Raw genomic sequence first — 17620 nt, forward strand, 5'->3', positions numbered from 1 at the left:
AATCTAAACAGAAAATGAGAGAAAATGAAAATTCTATTAGTCCATAATGTTCCCTCGGTACCCCTTCACATGTGCTCTTCATCTCTCCTGCAAAGTATTCAAATGCAAGCCCTGCCTTACCTCCCCGTGTCTCTTTTTCTCTAATTATCCATGAGGTCAGTAAGCAAAATGGGGAAGAAGCCAGGAGATCAATACAAATTATCCCTGAGCAAACCAGTGCTGACAGTTTGAATTGCAGCATATGTTTACCCAAAATCAGGCAATTTATCTTAATATCAGGCGAGTAATGCAGCAGGGGTGAGAGGTCACACAATCTCTCCACCTCATAATTACCCGCCTCTAAAACAGGAAAGTGGTATTGATTGGCCGCGAGCCGGGAAGCGGGCGTGACTGGAACGTGCCAGCGACCCCCCTTCCCCCCCTCCACACCAACCCCTATCATACCTCCCCCTAGTTCCCCCCACCTTCCTCGGTCCCTCCTCCCCTCGGCTAGACTCCCCACCCAGTGCAGGATTTATGGGATGTGTGTGGAGGGTTTCATGTTTCCTTGCAGCGACTGAGACCCCTTACAGGAGGGGTAGGGGGGGGGCACACGCTCCTTCCACCCCACCACCCCACCCTTTTCACCATATTGTGTTGGAAGGACAAGGAGGGCCAAACTAATTTTGGCATGCATGGAGTCATGCAAGGGCATCAGAGAGCAGCTAGATTTGCCTGTTATATCTTTAGAAGAGAGTAAAGTTTACGACAGAGTGTGAAGTCAGAACATAATGATGTGCCAAGGATTAAAAAAGACATGGGGGGGGGGGGGGGGGGGGGGGGGGGGGGGTTGGTGTAAACAGGGGACTAAGGCTGCTGTCAATGTGTGTGGTGCAAGAAAAAGTAAGAAGAGCATTTCCAATGACTCTTGTAAAAGCTCAGCAGATGAAAGAAAATCTTTGCCTGGAAGAAAAAAATGTGCAGAGCGCTGCGATGAATACACACATAACACATTTATTGTCCGGATTGAATATAAGTGCTCAGTATATATCATCAGCAGCTCTTACAGGATTATTGACATTGTCTGTCTGAACCAGTGTACATGCTATGACTACAAAACTGTCAACTCATCAACTGACAGCACCGTTTAGCACTAATGCAAGTCTCCATCAGCTGTCAAAAGCATTTGCATGAAATCAATAGCAGATGGCGGTCTGTGTCACCAATTTCATTACGCCGGGGTTGTTACAAAGATCATCTCCATGATAGATGAGCTGGCGACATGTCGACATGTGGAGATCATGCCTGACACTTGGACTGTGACTGCAGAACATTGAGCCGTGTTTTAAACCTACACTGAGTTTAAATGGAATTTTTGACACTCCAATTCCTCCATATGTTGGCATTTAATACTGCGTATAAACTGTAAAAACTGCTGATACAATTCAGTTTAAAGTGTTCTTTAATGGTACAGGATACCCTACCCTTTGAATCACATTCATCATAATTCTTAGGTCCGCATTTACAATGGGGCATCATTATCATTGGAAAGGCACATCAAACAGAAAACCTCTCCAAACCTAGGTCTCGTCCTGTACTGTACCTCTCTCCGGCTGTGTTCCCAGCATGCCTGGCGGGTTGTGTAGGCCCCAGCTGAGGCAGAGGACAGGAAAGCGTGATGTATCACCCTGAGAGAGCCCACTGACAGCCTCTGATGATGGATGGCCTGATTATGGAGTGCTTTTTACACATACACAATTTACATCACACTGAGCAGCGGGGTCTGGCAGGGCTGCCGTGCACATACACCCTCTTAGCCGGGCACATGCACTCACACACACACACACACACACACACACACACACACACATATATGCATGCTTGTGTGTGTACACATGTACCGGACTGCCAGAGTGCATAGATAAGAAAGGGGGTGGAAATAACAAAAGAAAGGGGGCAAATTCCTTGCTACAGCCTTGTCATGTACAATCAATACGGCAGATCAATCCTTTATTAAGGAGAAGATGGCGTTCACCCACATTCCGAAGCGGACCTTTGTCGTTTCGGGACGCATGATGACATGTCAAATCAGATTTCCAGCAGTGTATGTTGTTGTGGTGTGGGGTTTATTCAGGTGTGCCTGGTCAGTAGGGCTGAATACCACTGCATTTGCAAGCTTGATCCTTGCTATCGATTACCACCTCGCATTGTCCATGCTTGAACACATAATTGCTCCATGTGATCACGGTCGAGCTGGCAATTACTGTATTCAGGTTTTGGCAGAAGGGGTGCATGTGTTCGATTGTACGTATGTGTGTTGTACATGACTGCTGTATATATGCGTGAGTAGGTACAGTATGTGAGTGTGTGAGCATGCATGCATGTGTATTTAGATGAGAGGGAACAAAAGAAGGAGTAAGACACATGATTGTTCGTTTTCCTGCCGTGACTCCCCGGCTCGTGCTTCAGTGGCCCTGCCTGCCTGCCTGTCTGTGTGTGTGTGTGGGGGGGTGTTTGCTTGCTTTCACATTCTCTGGTGTTCAGCAGGTTCAGCGAGCTGTGCGGTGTTAATGCTGAAATTACATGCTGAGTAATGAGTGATGGGCCAAATTACAGGCTGAACAATGAATAGAGGCAGGCAGCTCTTATTAGTCTCCATAGAAAGCCATTGATTTATGAAGCGCCTTGCTCGACGGAGTTACTCTCCTGAAAATGATATCTACATTGAGAAGTGATGTTCTCTATTAAGTCGTTCCTTCCCCCTTTACACTGCTCTCCTCCTTTCCTCCCCTCCTTCTCTCCTCTGCCCTCCCTCCCTCGCCTGGTCCTGCCTCTGAGTGTGCACATGATTGTTTAGAATCAGGCGGAGCTGTAAGGAAGCCTTTAATTACCCATTAGGACTGTCAGACATAAAACGCCCTGATCTCACCAAAGTCTGGGTTATGATTCATTTACTTTGTGCCTCTGATTCATCGCCCAATATGCCTCATGCCCCAGATTACTATTTGAGGGGTGGGAGAGATTAATGGCTCCATGGGATCTGCTGCCGTATTTCACGGGCCCAGTGTTGCAGTACAGTTGGTGCAGAAGGGTGAAATGACAGCAACTTACACTAGATCAATGTGTGGACAGCCTTTCACAGATTATTAAAGCTCGGTTAGATTAAAAGACCCCCGCTATGTAGTTTGCTGTAGTCAATATTCTGAAGCAGATAAAAAGAAGGAGGGTCCCTCTGAAGGATTCTCAGACTGATGTAGGTCATCACGGCTGTTAATGGAATAACACTTGGTGACACAAGTGTCAGAGGAACCCGTGTCAGTTTCCATCACATGCCCCCCTTGGATGTTTCATAAAACATCGTCTTGCCCCTGAGGTCTCTTTGAAATTAGGCATTCTGAAATGACTTTTGTTCTGTAAACTCCAACAGATTTCTCAATTAGTTTCTTCCTGTCTCTAACAAAATGAGTCCTGAAATGGTTCTAATTTTCATCTTCCCTTTTCTTTCTTTCAGCCCTGAATGAGCCAACCATCGACTATGGTTTCCAGAGGCTGCAGAAGGTCATCCCCAGACACCCCGGTGATCCTGAGAGGTTACCAAAGGTCAGTACAGTGTCTCTGCAGCATGAAAAAACAAACAAGAACAGCAATTAGACGGAGCTGTCTGGGTTATAATGCCTTAATACTCTGAATGTGACAAATAAACAAAACAACATTACCATCAAGGCAGAGCACTGTGACCCCAAACCGTAACTGCTTTGCTTCACATATGTGGCTTACCCACTAACCAGAGTGGTAATGGTATTGGTTTTGTGTGTGGAGAGAGGCGTAAACTCTCTGTGTGGTAAAATAGCTCAATCAGGCGTTTTCCTCTCCAGTAGTCTGTGGAGATGGTAATCTGGTCAGAAACGACGTCTGCACCCTCATTACCCCACTCATGTTTTCCTTTCATTTTCTGCAGCTCGATTTGGTTTAATCTTTTGTTTACAGAACCCTGTGCCGTAAACCCCCTAGTCTTACTGCAGCTAATAGACAAAGACTGCATGCCATTATGCTTTGGCTTTCTTATTGTTTTCTTTTGAATCTGGGTGAAGGAGGTGAAAGCCACATCATCTTTAGACACACCGATGTGGCACATAAATAGGCTGCCATATTGAAAGACCTGAGCATGAAAACTAAGGTGCACATGTTTTTTTGTTATTTCCCTCCCCTGCAGAAACTCTTTGATTCTTTTACTCTTACCATTCCCTTTGATTCTCTTACTCTCTCCATTTCCTATTGATAAAATCTATCTGTGTTTTCACTAATTGCCACCCTGCCAGTAACCATTCCGGTGACTGACGTTCCAGATGTGTCAAGTGTAATAATATAACTGATTAGTACATCCAAAACCCCTTGGCATGTGGTAAAGTGGTGGCCACCTCAGAGTTTTAATAATACTGTAAAACCTTTAAAGACCTTATCTATTAAATCCCAGCATGCAACACAGCAATATCATTAACGTCCAACAGACAATTTAATAAAGAACAGACTGTGTGGTAGCTCTAGATGTTTGACCAAGGCAATGTGGAGAAATGGAACATCACAGCTAGTCCCTGGTTCAGTATATGAAGTGTTTCAATTAGACTCAGTCCCTGTGGAGACAGGAAACAACACCTAGACATGAAATGTTACTCTAATTTCAACTGTAAACGTAGACCAAAAGGTAAAGTACACTTGCCTTTAATATCCACATGGCTTACTGTCTCCGCAGGCATCACTGGTCACTCTAGCTACACAGTTTCCATTTTATAAAGTCAGTGTCTTTGTGAAATCCACATCTTTAAAACAAAGAGAGCAACAATGTTAAACACAGCCTTATTACGAAGAAACCTTACTTCTTTCCTTGAATACAATGCGTTGTTGGCTGTGAGACAGATTTTGACACTGAACCCAAGATTAGTTTCCTGGGTGTGCATACACTTAATATAGCACGGTCTCCCGGCCTTTGCATGAAACAATCACAGAGTGAGATGAAACCCTGCACTTCCAATAAACAACATAAATATTTGATTTGCTCTCTAATGGACCCAAATATGGGGTTCAGGGGGCATGTAAATGATCCCACCAAGTGATTCGTCATTGTTAAGCTTGCCATCTGAGGGTCAGCTCACGGGGTCAAAAGCACATTCCCAATAAAACAGCCCGCGGCAGGCTGACGCTTGCATGTACATTTGGAATGAGAACAGAAACAGCATATAGAGAACAGCCATTACAGGGTGCAGGTGATGTTGGGAGACTCTATAAAAAGATGATAAAGCTGGAGGACGCACGGTGTGCATTAGCAGAAAGGCAAATCGACACCAAGTCCACTCACCGCCTCTACCCCCCCTCCCATGACTTCACCCTCCAGTTGATAATATTACTGCGCTATATTGATTTCCACCAGCCTTCTCCCTGGGACCAGTAAGACACGTGGTAATTGTAAGGAGACAGAAAGCCAATATGGGAGTGCTCATGGATAGCAAGGGATGCACGCTAATATTGTTGCTACACAGAGAAAAAAGGGGGGAAGCTGCCTCTGATTGAAGTTTACCTCGTAATTCTAAGACAACATCGTAGATGACAGTCTGACCCTGTGGGAGGAGTGAAGATATAAAAATTCAATGCAAAGTCCAGGGTGAATATGAAAGTAATAAGTGTGAGCAGTCAAGTGATGAGAAAGGAGATTGGTTTGCGGGCATCGCGTTAAGTGAAGAGAGACTTTGGAATTCACCCTCCTTTTTAAGATCTTGTTATAAAACAATTTTCTATTCATAATATAAAAAAGACAATTTATAATACCATTTTGTGCCCTCTGGCAGTAATGGACAAATAGACTGGATATCACATTATATCACACTCAATTTCTCTCTTCTGTAACAAATTAGATTCATTATGAAATTAAAAGTGGAAACTCAATATTGTTTTATTATTAAGCTGATTGCTTTGGATTCCTTTCTTTCCTCCCAAAATGAGCATAAGCCCATTCTTTTCCAATTCTTTGTGTAATCCACAAGGAGAAAATATTACAAATGTGTTCATGTCAAGCAATTACCCATGTATTTAAATGAATCTCTCTTCCTGTGCTCTTTGAAGTACCTTCATCTAATGGCCCTATGCTTCTAAATGCATTCATTACCTCAGGCTAGAGCTAACAGAGTAATTGCCTTACAGTTTTATAATGGCATTAGCACTCCAAGCTACATAACCTAGGCCCTCTTTTATTAACTGTGATAATATAAATACAACATCCATGTTAATCTAGTGCTTGAAGAATCACATTCGGGCTGTTTTAGACCACTTCCTTATTGTTAGATATTCTTTATGAAACATAATTTGTTATGGCTTCCTCTCATTTCTTTCTCGGCAATAACAAAAAAAGACCTCTAAATCGGAGGTGATCTGTCATCTGAGCAGCTCCATTTAAACAGTTGTTGAACACAAGACCTTTATGCAAAGCGAGGCAAACAATAGCAGAAATCTGTCACGCATTTGTCACAGAACAACAGAAATCATTTGCGGCCTTTAATTGTTTCAATTTAACATGGTGTGTTCTGATATGTCTCCATGACAAGAAAGCCAATTACACTTATGCAGGAGTAGTATTGAGATTTACATGGAAATGCCCTCAGAACACTATTCCGTGTTAATCGTATTCACAGCGTGAGCTGATATGCATGAAAGCGTCTCGTCAGAAGAAAACAAACTTCTTCCTTGATTGGGTGCAGCACTTCTCATCATCCTCGGATATGACTAGGTTGCACTTAAGCATAGCCTTGCGAGTCAGCTTGGTTAGTTAAGACACCACGCGGTAAACGACAGATTAAGGATGAGAGGCAATATCGTTTTCTCTCCTCCTTTTTCCAAGCTGTCCTTATGTCACTGCTGCAAAGTACCATATGGACAAGGAGGGAGAGGACGTTTTACAGAGAATGAAACATGGCTTGCGAACGCGACAGTCTTAATTGCTTTAATTGTTGTTTAAAATTGAGAGCCATGTAGAAGATCTTGAAATATGATAGAATAGATTATTGGTAATTATTAACTGCAGACAAAAAGAAAGAAAACCACTTTATCTCACTCAGCAAGAGAGAGAGAAATCTGTTCTGCCTGATGAGAACACATCAAGACAGCTGGTCCTCTCATTTAGTCTACCTGCCTCACGACAACCATAATTCTTTATTTGTATGCAAACTAGATGCATGCAACGTTGAGCATACACACCAATTTCAGAGGTAAATGCCCATTCTAAGAGCCACCCATCCGGTAGCTTGGGGTGGATTAAGCGATATGTTTCTATAAGAGAGCATGGCATGCGCTGGAAGTGGCTTCTACAGTGATTCATCTTGATAAATCAAGGACTGTGGTAGATATGCTCCTCAGGATGAAAGGGCCCATACACACACTCCGTACACACTACATACGCTGTGCTTTGGAAATGCAGGCCAAGTCTTGGAGGCCGCTGTTTGAAGGCGCGAAGGCTGTGTTTACATTCATTTACGGCAGCTGCCGTCTTAATCCCACACTGCTATTGCCAAGTGATGGAACACTTCAGACAAATTACCGAGGCCCGCAAAAGAAAACACAGCGAATGTGGGAAGAAAACAAGTGCCATCTGAGATGTTTCTGGTGACAGATTTGCATTGCTTTTAACCAGGATTCTAACAGCGTAGTCGACAAATCTCTGCTATACAGCAGGTGACAACAAGCAGGCATTTAAAAAAACACACGCAACAGTCATGTCTGCAACTTGCCTTTGTCAGATTAAATGCACTCTAAAAGAAGAAGAGGGTTTTCATAGAGCATATTGCCTTCTGTATTACAGAAAACAAAGAGAGCAGTCTGGTTGCTTGAGAGGGATTTAATTGTAAGTGCTGAATTCAAAGAGCAGATAAAGACACACGAATGGGCCAAACCCCACCTAGCTGGAAGCCCGAAACAGAGTGGGGGGAACAGGATCCAGGGCCAACTCATTTTCAGTGTTAAGAGCCAAAGCAACACAGCTAATCCGCATTGTCAAGCGGGGGCAAGCATGCAGACATGGATAAGACCACATCCTGAGCATCCGTGTCCCCAAGGCACAAGCACCCAGCTCTTGCTGGATGGGAAGTCATTTGTGAAGTCCTTTGCAACAGCCAGTCAAAGAGGTTAATTGAAAAATTCCTTAATGTCATTACAACAGAACTAGATTAACCCAGAGCTAATTCACTTTATTGTTCTGAAGAGAGGGGACTCAGCGCTGAACTACAGAGCAAACGTGAAGCCCAGAATCAGGGGTGAGGTGTTGTTTTTAAAGGACTATGCCAGTTTAATTAAGATAGGGAACATTATTCACTGCTCTGCATGGTTGGAAGGAGCAAAGTCGTAGTGCTGTATAAATGCAGCACCGGTGCCTTTTAAATCAGGGTGGCTTTTATTTAGGCGGTTGAATATGTAAACATTTTTAAAGCTCTCTACGACCCTGCTGTGTAATGTTGTTTTTGATATTGTTTGCTACTGTACGTTTGGGTCTTAACATTTACTCTCCCTGTTTTCCTCATCAGGAGGTGCTACTGAAGAGGGCGGCTGATCTCGTTGAAGCCCTGTATGGAATGCCCCACAACAATCAGGTCCGTATCCACACAGCTGCTTATACAGTACCTCTGCTAAATAAGAAACCATTGCAAATTCACTGGTAGTATCACCAAAGGGTATTTTCATCACTATATGTGGAACAATGTAGGCTACATGCATTGTGAGTTAACCATATAGCCATGAACCATGCATCAAAGCAACAGCACAGCTATAAAAAAAACAACCCATAAATAACAAAACCTCTGCCCTCTCTGCGCTTTCCAGGAGATCATTCTGAAGAGGGCAGCTGACATCGCCGAGGCCCTGTACAGCGTTCCACGCAACCACAACCAGATCCCCTCTCTCGCGAACACAGCCTCCCACGGCATGATGGGAGTCAACTCCTTCAGCAGCCAGCTAGCAGTCAATGTGTCTGAGTCACAAGGGAATGACCAAGGTATGTGATTTAGGGTATAACTCTGTGGTTCTTAAAAGTGGGGTCCTTGAGGGGATTCCAGGGGGTTTGCAGCAAAATGAGAAATAGTTCAATTACACTCATTAAAATGCGAAAACACTGAGTTCACTACCTCCATCCTTACCTATAATATAGGCAGTTAAAGGGTTAGATTAAGTGCCACATTATTTTTTTTTTTATTAAACTGGCATCTGTAGTATGAGCTGATATAAAAATGTTTGATTGCAGCAGTAAATCCCCATTATCATTTACTGTAATCAGTGCACATTTCCCTGGTAAATACTGTACAGAAGGAAAGAAATGAATGAAATGAATTTCCCTTTCTATCTTCCATCCATGTTTTTCAGTGGGCTACAGCCGGAACACCAGCAGCGTGTCCCCCCGGGGCTACATCTCCAGCAGCACCCCGCAGCAGTCGAGCTACAACTCCGTCAGCAACAGCATGAATGGCTACGGCAATGCCGGTATGAACCTAGGAGTGCCAAGCTCCCCTGGGTTCCTCAACGGATCCTCTGCCAACTCCCCATATGGAAGTGAGTAGCTTGCCACTATCGCACGCTGTAGTAGCACTAAGCTGCTGCTGATTTAATTCCAGCTCCCACATTCGTTTTCACTTCTATGAATCACTTCTGACAGGGTTATAACATTATTGATGGTGATAATATATTACTATTCATTCACGGGGGCTTGTTTAGTTTTAGTACTTCGGAGAACACACATGTAGCTCAGAGTAGCAGGAATATTCATTTTTATGTGTATTTCACCTATGCCACGTGTATTTGTTCAACCAGACAAGATGTTGATGGTAGGGGCCTGTGAGTACTGATCGTGTATCCCCCCTGGCAGTAATACTATCCTAGCCTTACCTTAACTGCCCTCTCCCTCTCCAGCACTACTCACAGCACGTTCTCACTCTCACCCCTCCCTCGTTCCTTTCCCTCCCTATCGTCTCTGCAGTTAAACAAAAGAGCGCCTTCGCCCCTGTGGTCCGACCCCAGGCCTCCCCACCCCCCTCCTGCACCAGCGCCAACGGCAACGGACTGCAAGGTGAGCCCCCCTCACCCCCTCATCCCTTCCCTACGGACTACTGGTCAGATACCGCTGCTCAGGCCTCTGTCCGGTTTGGTGAGGGATTAATCATTACAAATATAATATGCATTTTGACAGGCCAATTTACACCTTACAGTTCACACTCACACACACTCACACAGAGCATGCCTTTACACACACACACACACACACACACACACACACACACACACACACACACCCAAGTATAGGACTGCAAGCGCCATCTCACGTCTGTGCAACGCAAACATACATCCTTGTTGCCCTTTTATACAAATGATCCCCTCTGATGTCGCAGGAAAAGACCTTCCCCGAATTGTTTTAGTAATTATGTTTATTAGGTTTTGTGCATGTGTCATGACCAACATGATTACTTTGAAAACAAGCTTAGCCGTAGTGTGTGCCCCAAGATTAATAACATTGGGCTTAATGAAGTGGGAAATTAAAGTTCATCTTGCTACACGTTCATACTTATTAATACATGTTGTGCAGAAATTAATGAGCAATGCCTTGCCATCATCTGCGCTGGCAAACTTAAAAGCATTTCAACCATGACTCTACAAATATACTCAGAGCAATATAATAATATATCATCCCAGCACTTCACTAGTCGCCTAATTGTTAAAACGTGTGAAAGTACTGAATATATAAACTCTCAGGGTGAGGTACAGTTGCTAATGATATCCTAAGCAGATGGTCTTGGTAAAATAACGGAAGCTACCTTTGATCTTCCCTAATCTCTCTTAGATAACGACACAGAGGCACGACTTGGGAAATGTGGAAATGAAGGACTAATGTGCTGTACAGTGTTGGAGAGGGAAGGATAAAGAGATGAGGGGAGGAAAGAAAGCGATAGAAGGAATCTGAGGGGAGTCTGAGAAGTGTCTAGTACTGTAGCATTGTGGCATTGTGGGAAGTGACCGTGTTGTTGCTCTGCCGTCACCACGGCCGTGTCTCCTGGGAGTCTGGGCCACTGTTTGCCATTACCCCAACGCCAGGAGAAATATCACACATAGCAAGACTGGCATGCTGGGGGCTGAAATGTCAGAGCAGGAGGGAGGTTTTTAAACTCGCCCCGTTAGGAGGACGTGCAGCAGCAGGCTGGCGGACACGGCAAACACTCACAGGCACATACGCAAACAGGCACATTAAGGCATACATTCACGCACTTGTGCACTGTCAGATGGCTGGACTCACACACACGCACGCACGCACGCACACACGCACACACGCACGCACACACACACACACACACACACACACACACACACACACACACACACACACACCAAATTACAAAATAAATGTTTAATATTTATATCCATACCTGTTTTTAGCAAATAAACTAATCTTTTTTTTTCCTTCTGTTTTATTTTCCAGCCATGTCCGGCCTGGTTGTCCCTCCAATGTAAATGCACTTTTATCATCTCAAGCACCAGTCTTCACATTACCACTTCACAGAAGCACACGGCAAAAATGCTGGTGTAATGTATAGTCAACCGCTTGTTCTGTCTTTAAAGATGAAGAGAAAAAAAGAAAACAAATGTTTTGTTTCTTTTAAATGACTTTTGCAAACCTGCAGAAAAAAAAAGGATTTCATGAGGAACAATATTTTTTTTTTCCTGTGGGATTTTTTGGTTTGTTTATTCCCCCCATCCCCCCACCCCCACTCCCCCATTTAATCACCCTTGAAGAAGACACGGGATGATGAAGGGTTTATTTTGTATACCTGTCGGGTTGTGCTTCGGCCTTGGATATGTCCAATCAACCACACATTCAATACTGGAAGGGACTCTGTGGACTCACCATCTGGTTGTAAAGTAAAAACACTGATGTACAGTACATTTGCCAATGAACTTCAGAAATTGTTTTTCTGTTTCAACTCTCTTTTAATAGATTCACAACAGTTGTGTGTCTTTATAATGTGACTTTTTGTATTTTTATGTGTGAGAAAAATACACAGGGGCCAAGACAGTTTGAATTTCAACTGGAAATTATATGAGATATATAATGTAGAAAATTGATCATAAAAGTACAACAAATACGAGTAAAAGGGGTGGGGCTGGGTGGGTAAGGTTGTATCATGTTTCATTCCTGCATTTTAACTTAAATTTTGTAATTTATTGTAGCTAGAAATCATCTTCAAAAGTAAAAAAAAAATCCTCTTGATTCAACAAGCACACTGATGTGTACAAAACACTGCTCTGTTGATGAATATGATGTACTTCCATGTCTAGAGCTTCCTTTTAAGCAAGTGTGTTTTGCCATGTTTTTCAACTTTTTTGCTAGCACTGTATATTAATGCATTCCTAGGCTACTGTGAAGTCTGTTTCTTGTTGATGAGGAGCAGTCTCCCCCTTCTAGCTCCAACTCCCTTATGTGTTTTATATGTGGTTAAAAATTGTAGACTATTGTGATATTGCCAAACTTGTGCTAAATATTTATACATCTGTCTTTTTCATGTTCTTTTAGATCAACAAAAAACATTTAAAAAACAAAATTAAAATCCATTGAGAATGTAGGAGTATAGTAGTTCATCGTCATATTTCTGTTCAAATACACACTTGCGCTCACTGAGGGAAATTTTGTAACATATCAACTATAAATAATGTATTTATCTCTGAAATTTTGTATATTGCTTTTCATTATGTATGTATTAATCGTCATGCCCTTAATATAGTGATGCAGCACAGATAATTCAGCCAAGAACTGTTGCCTTCATTTGTTTTCTTTTTGTATTTGATGAAATGCAATGTGCATATATTTCATGTGTATCCTCAAAAATTTGTGTTACTCCGTCAAGACTCTCTGTCCATTTTTTAAAGGGGAAGTCAAACTTCATTGTTTATTTTTATATTGATTTTAAATTATCTATACAGACCATTTTGGAGAAAACTTTGTTGGTTGTATTGTCAAATAAATTGTTTGTGACCCATATGATAGTTGTTAAGATCCAATAGAGACTAATGTGCATGAGGGACAACCTTGGAGATAAAAAAAACACTCCATTTGTGGTTGTATTTTTTTCTGTTTTGTAGAATGTATAGAAGTCATTTTTACTCACCACTTATGACTCTGCCACATAGCGTACATGTGTTTACAGGGAAGAAAATTTAAAAATGTCAACATTTGGAATGGAAACAGAAATGAATAAGTGATGTTTTATTAAAATTTTCAGTAAAAACACAATAGCTCCTCAACTGTGGACTTCTTCAGTTTTAAGTACAGTTTGGCTGGCAGACAAACTGACAATCAGAACAAAGAAAAAAAGACAGTAGAAACTTCTGAAGACAAACCTGTGATTCGTCTGTAAGTTGTAGTGTTTAGACTTTGCCATAGAGATAACTGTTTGAAACCTGTGGAAAAGTGTAACATCCATAAAAGATGAAAACTTCTCTTTACTCACATTCTTTCAGCAAAGCACTCTGACATTGTGACATATTCATACTGGTCTTTGTATCAGCATATCCTGCATCTGTGGTGCTTCAAAGGTTCTTTGTAGTCATTCATAAACAGTGCAAGCTTTTTATTCAAAGCACCCCAAATGGGGCTCATTCAAATCCCTCATTTCATTGCATTAAGCCACCTAGTTAATAAAGAATCAATACATTGAAAGAGCAAGGTTATCCTTTGTCTATAAGGGCTGGTATCGTTTTGAACCTCTTATAGTTTGAGCGCTGAAAGGGGGGGCCCTGTGAAATCTATACTCATCAAGTGGGTCAAACAGAAGGATAGAAGTGTTTGAGGGAAGAATGGTGGTTCTCCTTAAAAACAACTGAGCATCTTATCTGGCATCCTGAGTGGTCGCGGAGAGCAGGTCACAAAATGTCAATTTCTCATCAAGGCAACATTGTCCGAGGCCACCTCTGCCTTTAATGCACAATTAAACAATGGCAATCCTGAGTGGCAATCAGCATATCACAGCTTATTATGTCAGCCAGCATGCACAGATCTCACGGCAACGGGAGATAGTCCAGGAGTTGCTGATAGCGCAAAGGACAGATGCACTCAAAAGAGCGATTTAATTTTCAGCTGCGATCGCCTTGTGCTTCAAATCATTCCCTCGATAATCCAATGTGTCTGATAACAACTGCCACACATCTGCTTCCTGACATTGCATTATCTGTTTCAGATACACACATACACAGGTTTGGATCTATTGCCTTGCTCACTGCTGTCTCTGTTATTCAATGACAAATGTTGTACAAACTGTATATTTATTTAGACTTAACTGCCCAATACATGAAACTAAGAAAAAAGTCTCATCGCAGACACAACAACCAATAGAGCAAAGTAAAAAAAAAAAAAAGAAGACTTCTGAGAATTCTGAGCGTGAAAGTACAATCAAAAAATGCCAAGTTTGCTCCGTTGTTGCCAGTTTTAAGAGCTCAGAAGCCTGGCAGGCAGGCTCGAGGTACAGTATATTGTCTCAGCAGGTTTCTCTGTACCCAATGACCAGCCACTAGTTCTGCCACACCACTCAATCATTGTGAGAGCCTCTTTATTGGAGAACTCTAATGGCCACCCTCCACCATGATCTTAATGTGTGCATTAAATATTTATAAATCCTGGGTCAATAATGCCCCATAACCAGAGCCTGACAGACCCCCACCGTACCATGTGGCTGCCTCCCTCTCAAACACAGGCAAAGGTCAGGGGGTCACGCAATCAAAAGAAAGCGAGGCTCGCCACATCCATATGTTGCCACTCTTATCAAGACTTTCCTCAGTACTGGTTATCTGTCAAAGGAAAGAAATATTGAGAGCAATATCGATCTTAACTAGCCTTGTGTTGCCGAGGGCTATGCTTCAAACATCTGCTCGTGCATTGTTATATTTAAAAAAAAAAAAACTCCTCTCAATAATATAAGCCTGAGCGGTAATATTGAACATCTCTGTCTGACGCAGGCTGCCTGAGCATGAATAATAACCGCGTTATTAACAAGCATCACTGGAGAGTTTTAAAAGTTGATATACAGTATATGGACTGAACATTTCTTAATTAGTGCCGGGTTAATTGTGCAGCCTGGCATCTACAGGGGTGACTCAGTAGCTTTACGTGACCAGGCTGCGCTCCTGTGCTGTTCAGGTGAAAGATTGTGCTCCGGTGATAGCACACACAAAAGAGCGGCCGGACAATGAGCCAGTCAATGGAGAGCTCCAGTTGAAAGAGCCACAATGGCCGTGCATGCTGGGAATTGGGCTGGATGATATAAAGGAATGAAACCTTCATTGAGGCCATGGAGGACAAGCATTCAAAAAAGAGGTTTTGTTTGCTCTTTATCAATCTGCCGTTTCCCATGAGAAAAAACAATTCAAACTGACCTTAAAAAGAGAATATTACCTTACACATCAACTCCCTATGTAACTCTTATTGAGGGGGCTTATACATTCTGCCAATATGTATACAGTATCAAGACAGGTCGTAAAACTAAAAGGTGGAAGATAGTTTATCTTCTCTGCTCGATGGGCAGTGCTGAGAAGTACTTTTTAAGGATTTGCTCTCGGACAGACAGGATTTGTGTAACCGCTGAGTGATGTGTTCTGTGAAGGGGAGAAAAAAAATGGTTGCAACTCTCGTGAAGTTTATACATGAGAGGGATTCTGCTGCTGTGACTCTGACTCGTTAAAACTGCACAACTAGACATCATAACTTTGAGATGACAATGAATTAAAATAGGAAGTCTGACCTTTTTCTGTACAATTCCACATTTGAATCAGAACAGGGAATCCGACGCTTTTCTATAAAATAGTCCCACATTAGCGAAGTCTCCTGACTGTGAATCGGTACATCAGATAAGCCACTGCTCCCCTGCTACTGTACACTGGGAGTCAGCTTTGCAAGGAAAACTCTAGATCCTCGCAAAGATTTCCACTTCACTCGCTGCAGTCAAGGAGGATGAGCAAAGTATCCCAGTGCTACAAAAATCCATTAAACTTGTATTTGGGTGTCATTTGATACGTCATCAATGTTTCAGTGCATTTCAAACCCACAAATGCAGGATTTACTGCTGGTAGAAATACAGTATTCACTATATTTTCCTTCTATGAACTTCACTTAGTCCAAACATTACACTGTAAAGATTGCCTGGTCAGGGAATGTTAGGCTACGGTGATAAAATAATATCACTTGAACTATATTTTCTACCATAGTCTCCACCACATAGAGCTCCTTTCATAGTACCCCTCTGTAGTGCTTTGTCCAGTAGTTCTGGATATGATATCATCTATTAATAATGTATTGGCAATGGATTACATAAAAAGGGAGCAGAAATAACATCCAATATTCATGCCCCCTGAGCTTGACTGTGTCCAATCCGTTTGGCCCATAAAACCTTAGCCCCATTTCCATATCCGCTGTGGGTCACGACAGGTCTGCCGCACAAAGGCTCACAGAGCAGCTCAACTCAGGAAAAGGGCAGTAAAAATCGGGTGGATTTCTGAACCCTTATGAAACAGCCCCCCTTTGGAAAAAAAGTGAAAAAGCCCTTTTCCGATTTCAGCGCCTGTAAAAAACCTGGTACTGTATTTCCCTCTTTAATTGTGCCACTTGAGAAATTGACGTGCCTCTGAAACATGGCATGAATCTCACAGTTATTGCAGTCCCCTTGGCAGGGAATGTTGATACAACATCTGCATGCTATAGAAAGTAATGGAAGTAGCAGAGGTGGCAGCTGCAACTCTACAGGAAGTGTGCCATTTTCAGGCAGTGCTGCTGTGAGAACCACTAACTGCCAGCCTGGTCTTGCAGGCAGCTCTGATTGCCAGGACTCTATGACAAACACGCAGGGGCTGGGAGTGTTGCATCCTGGGGGATGACAGCTTCTGTTTGATTGTCAATAAGGCTCATTAGCAGAAAAAATGGAGAATGCGAAAAGAGATTAAATGGCTTGAGACAGGGTCCCCCTCATGTTTCATTACAGAGGATTTATCAGAGCTTTTATTTCATCAATTCCGCACAAAAAAAAAAGTTAAAGCTAAATTTATATTAAAACATAAAAATCTATACATTCCAGATATTGTAATTAACCACTATTCCATCAAAATAGACCCAACAAGTGCTAATCAAGCCCTTTAAACATCATCCACACCTTACATAAACCTCTCTCCTCCTGGTCTGAGCGACTCTCATCTTAAGAACAGTGGCGGATGTTTCCCTCCATCTTAGGGAGGAACGGCCAACAAAGCAGCGTGTAAGGGCCTTTCCCTGAAGAGTCCTTGTCACGCCGCGCCAAACCTCTGTGATTATCGTTGTTTTTGCAGAGAGTGTCCATGCCTGCCAATACCGCTGTTCCATAAATGAATTTGGCCCCTCGTCAACGAATTACCTAACACGCAGAACTGTGTATGTGTCACATCCAATTCCAACTCACCGTCTTTGGTGGTGTGTGTCAGCTGGAGGACTTAATCATCAATCGTCAATCATAATAAGCGAAGCACATTGATAGGGCCCCTTTTTCATTTTTTTCTCCAACACAGTTAAATAAAGTGTAAAGGGAGTTAAAGTTAAAACTGACCTTGTTAAATT

General features: G+C 42.5%; 1 protein-coding gene across 6 annotated transcripts in view; it reads left to right on the forward strand.

Moving 5' to 3' along the window:
• LOC116055392 (transcription factor COE3) overlaps window positions 1-13486 on the forward strand; it is a 67412-nt gene extending 53926 nt beyond the window's left edge. For 3 of the 6 annotated variants that reach the window (XM_035992318.1, XM_035992319.1, XM_035992320.1), the window contains exons 11-16: window positions 3491-3579; window positions 8541-8606; window positions 8836-9007; window positions 9373-9558; window positions 9983-10150; window positions 11474-13486. In XM_035992318.1, coding sequence (XP_035848211.1) covers window positions 3491-3579; window positions 8541-8606; window positions 8836-9007; window positions 9373-9558; window positions 9983-10150; window positions 11474-11505 — 713 coding nt within the window. In that variant the 3' untranslated portion in view covers window positions 11506-13486. The remainder of the gene's footprint in view (window positions 1-3490; window positions 3580-8540; window positions 8607-8835; window positions 9008-9372; window positions 9559-9982; window positions 10151-11473) is intronic. The other 3 variants (XM_035992321.1, XM_035992322.1, XM_035992323.1) reach the window with 1 other exon arrangement.
• The last annotated feature ends 4134 nt before the right edge of the window (window positions 13487-17620 follow it).

Source organism: Sander lucioperca, chromosome 15, assembly GCF_008315115.2.
Source record: "Sander lucioperca isolate FBNREF2018 chromosome 15, SLUC_FBN_1.2, whole genome shotgun sequence".
Taxonomy (NCBI): Eukaryota; Metazoa; Chordata; class Actinopteri; order Perciformes; family Percidae; genus Sander; species Sander lucioperca.